Raw genomic sequence first — 12,115 nt, 5'->3', positions numbered from 1 at the left:
TCATTATTTGAAAAAGAAGGCATCTAACCTTTTTTTGGTTTCAGTACTCTGGACAGCACTTTTTTATTGGTGGATGAATTTATCCACCAATCAGCAAGGACAACCCAGGTTGTTCACCAAAAATGGGCCGGCATCTAAACTTACATTCTTGCATTTCAAATAAAGATACCAAGAGAATTAAGAAAATTTAATAATAGGAGTAAATTAGAAAGTTGCTTAAAATTTCATGCTCAATCTGAATCACGAAAGAATTTTTTTGGGTACAGTGTCCCTTTAAATTTGTATTTTATTGCCGCTTTAAGTATATGGTGAAATCTATCTGTGCATGCAACATTCTACTAAGGACTCAAAAATGAGTTGTCCAACTAAATGGACCCACTAGCACAAACAGGATTAGCGCACTTCACCAAAAAGGACCAATGAATACCTATCTAATATGGGACAACCGCAAACAAAGAACAAGGAAAGGGAAGAAAAAAACAGTTACTTGTGTCTCTTCTAGGAGAAAAAAAAATGGAAAAACAGTCACTTTTATATTCTAGAAAATTAACTCATCACACATAACCTCTGGATAATGCTTCACAAACACTAGATACATCAAGACTAAGCTTGTATCAAAATATGTGCCATAAAATTAGGGTTGCCACCTCAGCCATGTTTTCCTGGACATTTATGAGTTACACATGCTGCAGGGTGTGCAGGGAGCACTATTCATATTCCTCCCTGCACACCCTGCAGCATGTGTAACTTATAAGTGTACTGTTCTGTATTTTAAGGGACAGGTGGCAACCCTAGCCATAATACATATTATCATATTTATTTAAAAGACCTGCCATTCACAGTCTCTTCTCGGGCATTCACGATCTGATAATTCAGGTAAATAAAATACAGTACGCTCATTATTTATTTATTTTTGTTTTTACACTTAAAGGGACAGCCAACACCAGAATTTTTGTTGCTTTAAACGATAGATAATTCCTTTATTACCCATTCCTTAGTTTTGCATAACCAACACAGTTATAATAATACACGTTTTACCTCTGCAATTTCCTTGTATTTAAGTCTCTGCAGACTGCCCCTTTATTTCAGTTCTTTTGACAGACTTGCATTTTAGCCAATCAGTGCTCGCTCCTTGGTAAATTCACGTGCATGAGCTCAATGTTATCTATATGAAACACATCTACTAACGCCCTCTAGTGATGAAAAACTGTCAAATGCAGAGGCAGCCTTCAAGGTCTACGAAATTAGCATATGAACCTCCTAGGTTTAGCTTTCAACAAAGAATACAAAAGCAATACAAAGCAAAATTGGTGATAAAAGTAAATTGGAAAGTTGTTTAAAATGACATGCCCTATCTGAATCAAAAAGTTTTTTGGACTTGACTCTCCCTTTAAAGGGATATAATGTCTTAGTGCATTTTAATATTGTACTATTATCATAATATTGCTTGCATATCGCTAAAGACCTTTAAAGCGGTTAAAGAAATATTAGAAGTAAATTGAAAGGGGCCGAATTATCAAGCTCCGAATGGAGCTTGATGCCCCTCTTTCCATGCGCCGGGAAACAGCAGTTATGAAGCAGCGGTCATAACTGGTCCGCAAGCTCTGAGGCTGCGGACATCAATCCGCCCGATCCTATACGATCGGGCTGATTGACACCCCCTGCTAGTGGCCAATTGGCCGCAAATCTGCTTGTGCAATGATAAATGCCAACAGCGTATGCTGTCAGCATTCAGCGATGTCTGTCGGACAGACCGCAGATAAATCGGCCCCAAGATCTCTATAAAGTCCATGTTTTGACAGAACTTTGAAAGTTTAATTTTGACTTGAATGTCCCTAGATTGTTTTTGGAAAACGATATTGCTTTAATAGTGTCTGGTAATAAATCTCTATAAATGAAAAGGCTACATTCAATCAGATATAATGGGGAAATAAATAAATCAAAACTTTGAAAATAAAGACAGATTGGAAATAAAAAAATAAATAAATAAAAGGGAACAACTTGCCAATTTTTATTTATCATCTATTTTGCAATTGTTCTTTTGGTATCCTTTGTTGGAAAAAATACCTAGGTAAGCTTAGAAGCAGTAATGCACTACTGAGAGCTAAGCTGCTGATTTGAGGCTGAATGCATATGTCTCTTGTCACTGGCTCACCCAATGTTTTAAGCTGGCTCCCTATAGCACATTTCTGCTCCTTCAACAAGGATACCCAGAGAATGAAGCAAATTTGATAATAGAAGTAAATTGGAATGTTGTTTAAAATTGTATACTGTATCTGAATTACACAAATTTTGGGTTGACATTGATAAAATAGTGAACTTGAACTTATATGTGTTCCAGTCATGTTTATGATTGAGTATGTTTGGAACTAGATATCGTTTTGCTTCTGTCTTGAAAACTTAATAAAAGATTCATAAAATATGTGTATGGAGGGTGAAAACTATCTCAACCTTTTAAAGGCACCATAATAATAGTGCAATAATAAAATGTTTTTTTTTTTGGGGGGGGGGGGGGGGTACTTGGGGACAATAATTCCCACAAATTGATTAAATTGACATGATTTTTCTGTCCATATAAAATAGAATGTTAAAAAAGAATTATCAGTGATTTTTTATTTTTTTTTATTTTAAATTAATATTCTTGTACTAAAAAAACTAACATTTTCCTCTGGTAGTTGACTCTATCATCTAGTGAGCAATAACATCAAGGGACTTCTATTAGTTTAAAGGGATAGTAAACACCAAAAATGATATTGTTTAAAAAGATAGATAATCCCTTTATTACCCATTCCCCAGTTTTGCATAACCAACACTGTTATATTAATATACTTTTTACCTCTGTAATTACCTTGTATCTAAGCTTCAGCAGACTGCCTCCTTATCTCAGTTCTTTTGACAAACTTACATTTCAGGCAATTAGTGCTGACTCTTAAATAACTTCACGTGCATTAGGTGTTATCTATTTGAAACATATGAACTAACGCCCTCTAGCTGTGAAAAACTGTCAAATGCATTCAGATAACAGGCAGCCATCAAAGGCTTAGAAATTTGCCTACCTATGTTTAGCTTTCAACTAAGAATACCAAGAGAATAAAGCAAATTTGATGACAAAAGTAAATTAGAAAGTTGTTTACAATTGCATTCCCTGTCTGAATCATGAAAGTTTAATTTGGGCTTTACTATCCCTTTAACTTTAAATTTAAATACAGTAGTTGTTGCTTAAAGGGACATAATACTTGAAAGCGATGCAGTGTAACTGTAAAAAGCTGACAAGAAATTATTACATGGTGATCTCTGTGTAAAAAGGAAGATATTTTACCTTAACATTTCTTCAAATCACAATAGTTAGTGCTCTGTGAACAGATATACTGTAGCTACTGTCAGCTGCATGTTGAGAGGAAAAAAAACAACAGCAGCCAATTAGCTTCTTCAGTGCTGGTGTCACACTTTGTTTACTATGATCTCATGAGATTTCACTGAAATCTTGCAAGATTTCACAGTTAACTTTCTTAAAGGGACATCATACCCATATTCTAAATCACTTGAAAGTGACGCAGCATGACTGTAAAAATCTGATAAGAAAATATCACCTGAACATCTCTATGTAAAAAAGGAAGATATTTTCCCTCAAAATGTCTTCAGCTTACAAGAGTCAGTGCTCTGGTAATAGTTATACCTCAGCTACTGTCCAGCTGCAAGTTGGAAACAAAACAAAGAAAAAAAAACAATCAGCAGGGCTGAGTTCATGCTATGCTTTGCTGTGATCTCATGAGATTTCATAGTAAACGTCCTTAAACTGAACAGGGAAATAGCTTGACTGTGCCTGCACATGCCAGATGCACACTCCCTTGCAAATCCTGGGACTAGTATCCTGATTGGCTGCTTAAAGTCCCTTTACAATAATGTGTGAATACTTAGGCAATTTTGAGGTAAATTGTTTCCTTTTGTGAGATGTTCAGGTGATATTTTCTAGTCAGCATTTTATAGCTATGCTGCATCATATTCAAGTGCTTACACATGTGGGTATCATGTCCCTTTAAACTGAGAAGAGAAATAACATGACTGTGCTGGAACATGCCAGAGACATGCTCCCTTGCAAGTCATGGGACTAGCATCCTAATTGGCTGTTTAAAGACCCTTTACAATGTGATGCGGCTACTGAGTAACTTTTGAGGTAAAATATCCTACTTTTTACATAGAGATGTTTAGGTGATATTTTCTAGTCAGCTTTTTACAGCTATGCTGCATCACTTTCAAGTGCTTCAACATGTGGGTATCATGTCCCTTTAACTACATAGTTAAACATGAGCATTGACACACTACTAAGCTTGACCTGAGCATGATATCTTCAGTGATTGGCAGAACTGCATCCTTTTTTTGGTTCACCGGCCATGTATTGCTCAGGTGCAGAAGTTTCACTACGTTTGTAAACCTTTTTAAACACTTAGTTACCAAGTAGCATTCACACAATAATATGTGACATAAAAATTGCTTTTACAAATAAGAGAATGTTATAAGTGCATGTTCCTTTAACATACTGTGAGAACCAACACAAGTTTTGTAGAATAGAAGTATAGGTATGATACTATGTATATTGGTAATCAACCAGGAACAATGCATAGTGAATAAAAATCATTGTTAAAACAATGGAACAATAATGATAGTAAAACAAATGCTATATCATTGTATTGGAGATTATTACTACAGCTGTGAGTAATCATTTAGGTTCCAAAATGTTATTTTGTATATATTTAGCATGTGTTTTACGCTAGAGGTTTATAAAAGATTCATCAGCTGCATTCATTGCACTGATGGTATTTTAGCAATTGATACATTTCTGAAATAAAACCAATTGTTAGATATTAATTCTCAAAGATTTATTAAAGCATAGGGCATATTAATATTTAACACTTTAAGGCCCTAAAAACAAGACCCCTCCCAAAGCTGTGATGTCACAATGGAACTCATAATCTACATTGTATATAAAATTTAGAGTGGGGTAGGTCACTATTTAAGAAACAAAATGACTTTTAAACTAGTACATATTTATACAATGTTAATTAAATCACACATTTCTAAATTTACACAAATTTTAATGTGTGCTGTCATTATGTTGTAAATTTTAAATCTGATTTAATATTATGGCAAAAAAAGTATTGTTTCCATCAGATCTGTATTAAGAAAACTTATTCAGGACTTGAAAGTTTCTATTAAATGTTCAGCAAAATACCATTCAATAAGAAATGCTTTGTAAAGTGTACACCCCCCAACTATTTTTATTTTATTGTTTTGTCTTTTAACCTGTCTTCTTAAAAAGATCACAAGTTATTTAGTCACACAGCTAAGCACATTCCCTAATAACTAAAACACAAGTTAATATTTGTATTTAAAATGTGTGTATGTATTTAGCTATGGGTTATAGTGCTGATAGAATCTAGCCAAATTGCATATTAATCTACACATATGCAAGAATATAGGTGTGGTTATGATTAGAGAATAATAAGCTCTGTCCACAGTATTTTATAGTAAAACAAATATAAATAAAAAATTAAAACTTGCAACACATTTAATAGTAAGAAAAAACACATTCATGGAATTATATATATATTGTTAGAATTATCTTGATATTGGTATAATAGGTAATGAAATCTCTGTTTTTCTTTGTTTTATTTTCTTTGTTTATTTTTTAATAAAAACTAAAAAAACAAAAGTATGACGTTTCAAGCCAAACAAATGTATTCTGCCATAAGTAGCTGTATTACTACAGATCAAGGCTATTATGTCAGTGTATCTCAAACAATCAATATGGCTTAACAATAAACTGATAAGAGCATAGTGCATGCACCTATCCTGACCAGGGATCAACACAAATAAGGATCCCTTTTGCTGTCTGGTTGTTGAACACGAGGTTATTTAAATAAATAATGCTTGATTTACATTACAAAAAAAAATATATAATCATCATTTGAAAGTACCATTTATTACAGAATATGACAATACACTCCAATGGTATACACAATAGCAACACAGCTAGTTACTAGCATGCCTAGACCTACCTATTGAATATATTATATGCATACAGTAAAATAATACAAAGCAGATCACAGCCATTTTAGCAATAAGCTGGTGGCCATGAATACTAACAGACAATCTTTGTCTTGGTTTTTTTTTCAATGTGCCCTCCTGCACTCGATTTTCACCGCGCAAAACTTTAAACTAGAGAACAATCCTAAAACATATTGCTGTTTTCCGTGCCCTCCCTTCTCCTTTCCAACCGGCTTCACTGTAGCTGCTGCTGCCCACTGAGACTGTGACCCATCGCCCACGGGCACCTTGTCCCTGCACTGTGAAGTGTGCAATCTAGCATCTCTATTCACACCAGTGCTCGCATCTCATGCCATTATTCTGCAAATGAATCCTCCCATACCTGACATATCCTCATTTTCCATTTCTTCCATCGGATCCTCTTCATTCCCCAGTGGCCCCCGCATTTTCCCCCTCCCACAGATCAATTTCAGTTTATTTCGCAATCTTGATCTTTTTCTTCTTAAAGCTTGAGATGTTAACTCATCTGATGCTGGAGCTGGGAGCCTTCAGTACCTATGGATTGCTTATGTGAGCTTGTAAGGAGGGTGAGGTTTTTAAGAAAAATGGCTGCCCCTAATTCTTTTCTTTCTTTTCTTTTTTTTTTTTTTTAAAGGAAAAATATTCCCCTTTTCTCCCTCTCTCTCTCTGCCTAAATCCCTCAGTCTGAAAATAAGAGAGGGAGAGAGAGAGAGACAAAAATGGAATACACATGCCCACATCGTGACGTCCAGTCTGGTTACCGTGGCAACAACATCCCATAATTTTGGCACAACTAGTTAGTAGTGGTGCCAGAAGTGACCAAGTTTACTACTAGTTAGTACAGCAATGGTCTCTAGTATGAGATGGTTGACCTCTTGGGGACTTTGATGGGTCCATTTCCTGGGCATGAGCAGAAATGACATAAGGATTATTTTGCCAGGTATATGATCTGGATAAGGGATCTGTGACAATGTTATTCTGCAGGTTGCAGTGTAATAGAAATTGGAATCCCTTAACACTTGTGCAGAACTCACTTCCCCAGCACCCTGTCAGTTCAGGAAAAAAGTAAAAAAAAGTGCTGAGTAAAGAAATGATGCTTAAAGCATCCAATCTTTGGAGGATTTTTAATTGTTTCTGCAAACCATCACCTTAATTTCATCTAAAACAAAAAAAAAATCTTGGTTTTGGTCCTGGAAAATAAAAACTTATAACAGTTCTTAGTAAAATATGTTCACTGTACCTGTATTTTTTAGTCTGATTTCAAAATCCTTGCAGCAAATACTGTCAGACGGTTCTCTCCTGCGTTACATTGTGTGCCAGGAAAGGCAGTGCATATAAATAAATGTATGCTGTCTGATTAACCCCATGCTGACCTGATAAATATTCGCTCACTGGAGTTTAGACAATAGGCATACTGTACCAAATAAAATAAATGGAATGAATCTGGTACAAAATCATTTATTACAATTTATTTATTTTATTATAACAATTTAACACTAAAAACAACTGTTCTATTTTTTTGTATATTTTTCCAAACAAATCCATATACAAGTGTCAATTTGCTTAAACTAAATTGTATTAATAAATTAAGAAATTATTCTGAAATCCAAACTTTTTAATTAATATTTTTTTTTAAAATAACATTTTCAAAAATTACTATTTTTCCTTGCCTGTAAGTCACAGTCTTCTCCGCCACTTTTAATGTCAGGCAAATTTGCCCGTTTACAGGCGTGCGATAAATAACCAATTTACTGGTGTGTGATAAATTAGCGCTCCACTTGTAATCCAGCCCTTTTTAAGATAATTCTACCATGGCAGCCCCTGCAAGGTTTGTCAACAAAAACCACGTCAGAATCCGTCAACGTTTAGATAATTGGCCCTCTGATTAGAAAATAACCATACATTTTAAAATCGGTATAATTTAAGAAAGTCCTGATGTCAGGTATTCCCCACATGAAATTAAAAAACGGTACTTTTAGTTTTCTACGTACGTTCTACGCATTCACAGTCATCATTGTCCACAAACATTTCTTCTTTTAAAGGGACTTGAAACCCAAAAATATTATTTCATGATTTAAATAGAGCATACGATTTTAAACAATTTTCCACTTTACATCTATTATCTAATTTGCTTTGTTCGTTTGGTATCCTTTGTTATAAAGAATACTTAGGTAGGCTCAGGAGCTGGGAGCTAGATGCTGATTGGTGGCTGCATTGGTGTAAAAGCACTAGATGGCAGTGCTATTTCCTGCCATGTAGTGCTCCAGATGCCTACCTAGGTATCTTTTTAACACAGTATATCTTGGGAATGAAGCAAATTTGATAATAGAAGTAAATTGGAAAGTTGTTTAAAATTGAATGAGCTATCTGAATCATTTTTTGGTTTTCATGTCCTTTTAACTCTGGGAATTATAGTTTCCCAGCAGTTCTAAGAGTTCTACCACTGCCTGCCTCAACCAGGTAGCTCACGCTCTCTCTAAAGCTCTGTATAACAACAAGCAGAGAGGCAGCGTGTACTTAAAGGGACATTGAACCCAACTTTTTTCTTTCGTAATTCAGATAGAGCATGAAATTTTAAGCAACTTTCTAATTTACTCCTATTATCAAATTTTCTTCATTCTCTTGGTATCTTTATTTGAAAAGCAAGAATGTAAGTTTAGATGCCGGCCCATTTTTGGTGAACAACCTGGGTTGTTCTTGCTGATTGGTGGATACATTCATCCACCAATAAAAAAGTGCTGTCCAGAGGTCTGAACCAATAAAAAAAGCTTAGATGCCTTCTTTTTCTAATAAAGATAGCAAGAGAATAAAGAAAATTTGATAATAGGAGTAAATTAGAAAGTTAATTAAAATTGCATGCTCTATCTGAATCACGAAAGAAAAAATTTGGGTTCAGTGTCCCTTTAAATAACTGACAAGCAGAGAGGCAGCGTGTACTTAAAGGGACACTGAACCCAACTTTTTTCTTTCGTAATTCAGATAGAGCATGAAATTTTAAGCAACTTTCTAATTTACTCCTATTATCAAATTTTCTTCATTCTCTTGGTATCTTTATTTGAAAAGCAAGAATGTAAGTTTAGATACCGGCCCATTTTTTGGTGAACAACCTGGGTTGTTCTTGCTGATTGGTGGATACATTCATCCACCAATAAAAAAGTGCTGTCCAGAGGTCTGAACCAATAAAAAAAACTTAGATGCCTTCTTTTTCTAATAAAGATAGCAAGAGAATAAAGAAAATTTGATAATAGGAGTAAATTAGAACGTTAATTAAAATTGCATGCTCTATCTGAATCACGAAAGAAAAAAATTTGGGTTCAGTGTCCCTTTAAATAACTGATTTCCCTACAAAAAAATTGCAGGTAGCCAGGTTTCCACAAGCTGGCTAAAAACAAGGTGTGCAGAGGCTTAAATTACCTAATGAGAATTGTTTAATTGTTTTGTTTTTTTATAACAAATTACTGATGTCTGTTGTCTGATCGGTGGTTCTAAAGGCCAGATAAAAAAAATACCTTAGTAGGCCATATGTGGCACACACGTGTTTTATATTTTATATTCTGCTGCTAATATAGCTGTCTAGTACAGCCAGTCAGAGTTTGCACTGTTAGATTTATGCTCTCTGTGTTTGGTGCACTTTCCGACTGAAAAGATTATGCAACAGCTCTGTGATCTCAGTTTTATCACAATCAATTTGCTATGGATCATTTAACTGTATGCTCTGATCATCCAGACCACCTACTGCCCTAGTTACCCTAAGTGCAGCTCCCACTGCAATTAAACCTAAATCACAGGACTGTCCACAAAATTAACTGCTAAGCAGTAGCACCTGGACAACTAACTGAATTTAACCTTGATGCTATATAAACTCCAATCATAAGAAACTATGGCTTCCCCCTTGCGATTAATTCACCATCCCCCCATCCAGTAACAACTCCAATCTTCCAGCTCGCAACTCCAGCTTGTCAGCTGTCAAATCTCATCCCCAACTACCAACCCTATCCAGTCAACATAATCTCTTTTGTGGGAACCCCATTATCATTCAAGGGTACCCACTGCATAATGCCCCCAGTGTGAGCCCCCTCCACCCAATCTGCTCTCACCTACACATGTCTATCAGTTTAATCCCCAATCAGCAAACAGTCCTTCACTTAGGGACCTACCTTAAAAACTTAACATGAAAAAAGTGGTTCCTTTATCTTGATGGACAAATTTGTCCCTTATCTTTGACTTTATCTGTGCAGAATCTTAGATGAAGTACTCATCAGCACAAAATAATTGTCATGACAAAACTGCTTCTTAGTTTATTGACTATAGAATGATGTTTTGTGATGTAATTTACCTATAAAAGTTAAAGGGGGGAGTTCATTTTAGCCTGTGTGGTTATTTAGGTAAACATTACCAAGATGACACAATGGGGAACCAAGAAATAGATAAAGGGCATTTGATTATGTGCGATCCATTCACAAAAGGTCCATTTAAATTTGTTTATATTGTATAATTTTGAAATGTCTATATCCTTAAATTTAAACCAATGCCTATTAGTTAATTCAAAAATATAACAAATATAGAAAGCTGTCTGTAAAAGTTATTCTCTAGGTGTTCCGATAAGCAAACTAGGCAGATTTTTTATATTGTATGGTTTGCTAGTCAGTTATGATATCTTAAAGTCTACTGTAGCTATGCATGAGTAAGTCTGACAAAGAGAAATCTGTAGATTTAATTTCTCTATGGCACATGTCAGAAATTATATTTGTATATAGAAGAAGACCCATCCATGAAAAAAAAGGCATTTTCAAATTCAAGATTTGCTTTTAAAGGGACACTCAGGTTAAATTAAATTTTCATGATTCAGATACAGCATGTAATTTTAAACAACTTTCCAATTTACTTCCATTAAAAAAAATGTGCACAGTCTTTTATATTTACAATTTTTGAGCCACCAGATCCTACTGAGCATGTGCAATAATTCACAGACTATACGTATATGCATTTGTGATTGGCTGATTGCTATCACATGGTACAAGGGGAGTGGAAATATACATAACTGAAATTTGTTATAAAAAAATCTACTACTCATTTGAAGTTCAGACTAAGTGCTCTAATATTCTGGAACTTTTTATTGAGGCTTTTGTTTGAAGTAGGAGTTGGCTTCAAATTACCCCTCCCCCCATGCTATCAATATGGGATCTTGCTAGACACTGCATATTCTCACAAATAACAGCATGAAATTACTTTTGACAATTGTATGGAAAAACTTACAAGTTTTCTACAGGTGCAACAGCTGGAACTGATCAAAGAGATTACAAGTTTACTTACACCAGTTCTAACCTCTGTGGTGCACTTTGTGTGTGAAGACCTGATGGTGAATCCTATAACACACTCAGGATTTCGGATAGAGATGTATACTCATGATATGGACAAATACAAATTCTGCAGAATGTATGCCATTTTGGCAATTCATCTGCTATACAAGCAGACTAATACATTATATGAGAAAATGGATGACGAATGCATGATTACTTGACCAAATCAATTTGCTTGTTTTTTCCTACCAATTAACACCAAAAACATTGCAGGAAATCTTGAAAGGAGCTAAATAAGCTTGGATAACAGCTCCTTAGTTTGTAGTGATATACAGGAGGTATGACCTTTCATGTGGCCATGTCCTGTGTCAAATTGTGCCATAATATTACTAATAATTGATGTTTAGACAGGCAGGGATTAAATGTTGTTTTTAGTCACACAGGCTTGTCCAATCAATATTTAAAGGGACACTGAACCCAATTTATTTCTTTCATGATTCAGATAGAGCATGAAATGTTACGCAACTTTCTAATTTACTCCTATTGTCAATTTTTCTTCATTCTCTTGCTACTTATTGGAGGCATACATTTACCCATCAATAAGCAAGCATAACCTAGGCTCTCAACCAAAAATGGGCCAGCTCCTATGCATCACATTCCTGCTTTTTAAATAAATATAGCAAGAGAATGAAGAAAAAATTATAATAGGAGTAAATTAGAAAGTTGCTCAAAATTGCATATCATTTTGG

At 34.9% G+C, this 12,115-nt stretch overlaps 1 protein-coding gene across 1 annotated transcript in view; it reads right to left on the bottom strand.

The window, feature by feature from the left end:
• CHD5 (chromodomain helicase DNA binding protein 5) overlaps positions 1–6,708 on the bottom strand; it is a 584,561-nt gene extending 577,853 nt beyond the window's left edge. Inside the window, exon 1 of the mRNA XM_053690398.1 lies at positions 6,428–6,708. Within this exon, the coding sequence (XP_053546373.1) occupies positions 6,428–6,491 (64 nt within the window). The 5' untranslated portion in view covers positions 6,492–6,708. The remainder of the gene's footprint in view (positions 1–6,427) is intronic.
• Positions 6,709–12,115: the final 5,407 nt, after the last annotated feature.

This window comes from Bombina bombina, chromosome 8 (genome assembly GCF_027579735.1).
Source record: "Bombina bombina isolate aBomBom1 chromosome 8, aBomBom1.pri, whole genome shotgun sequence".
NCBI classification, from domain to species: Eukaryota; Metazoa; Chordata; class Amphibia; order Anura; family Bombinatoridae; genus Bombina; species Bombina bombina.
Note: the sequence above shows the minus strand (reverse complement) of the source record. Positions and strands in the feature narration are given on the sequence as shown.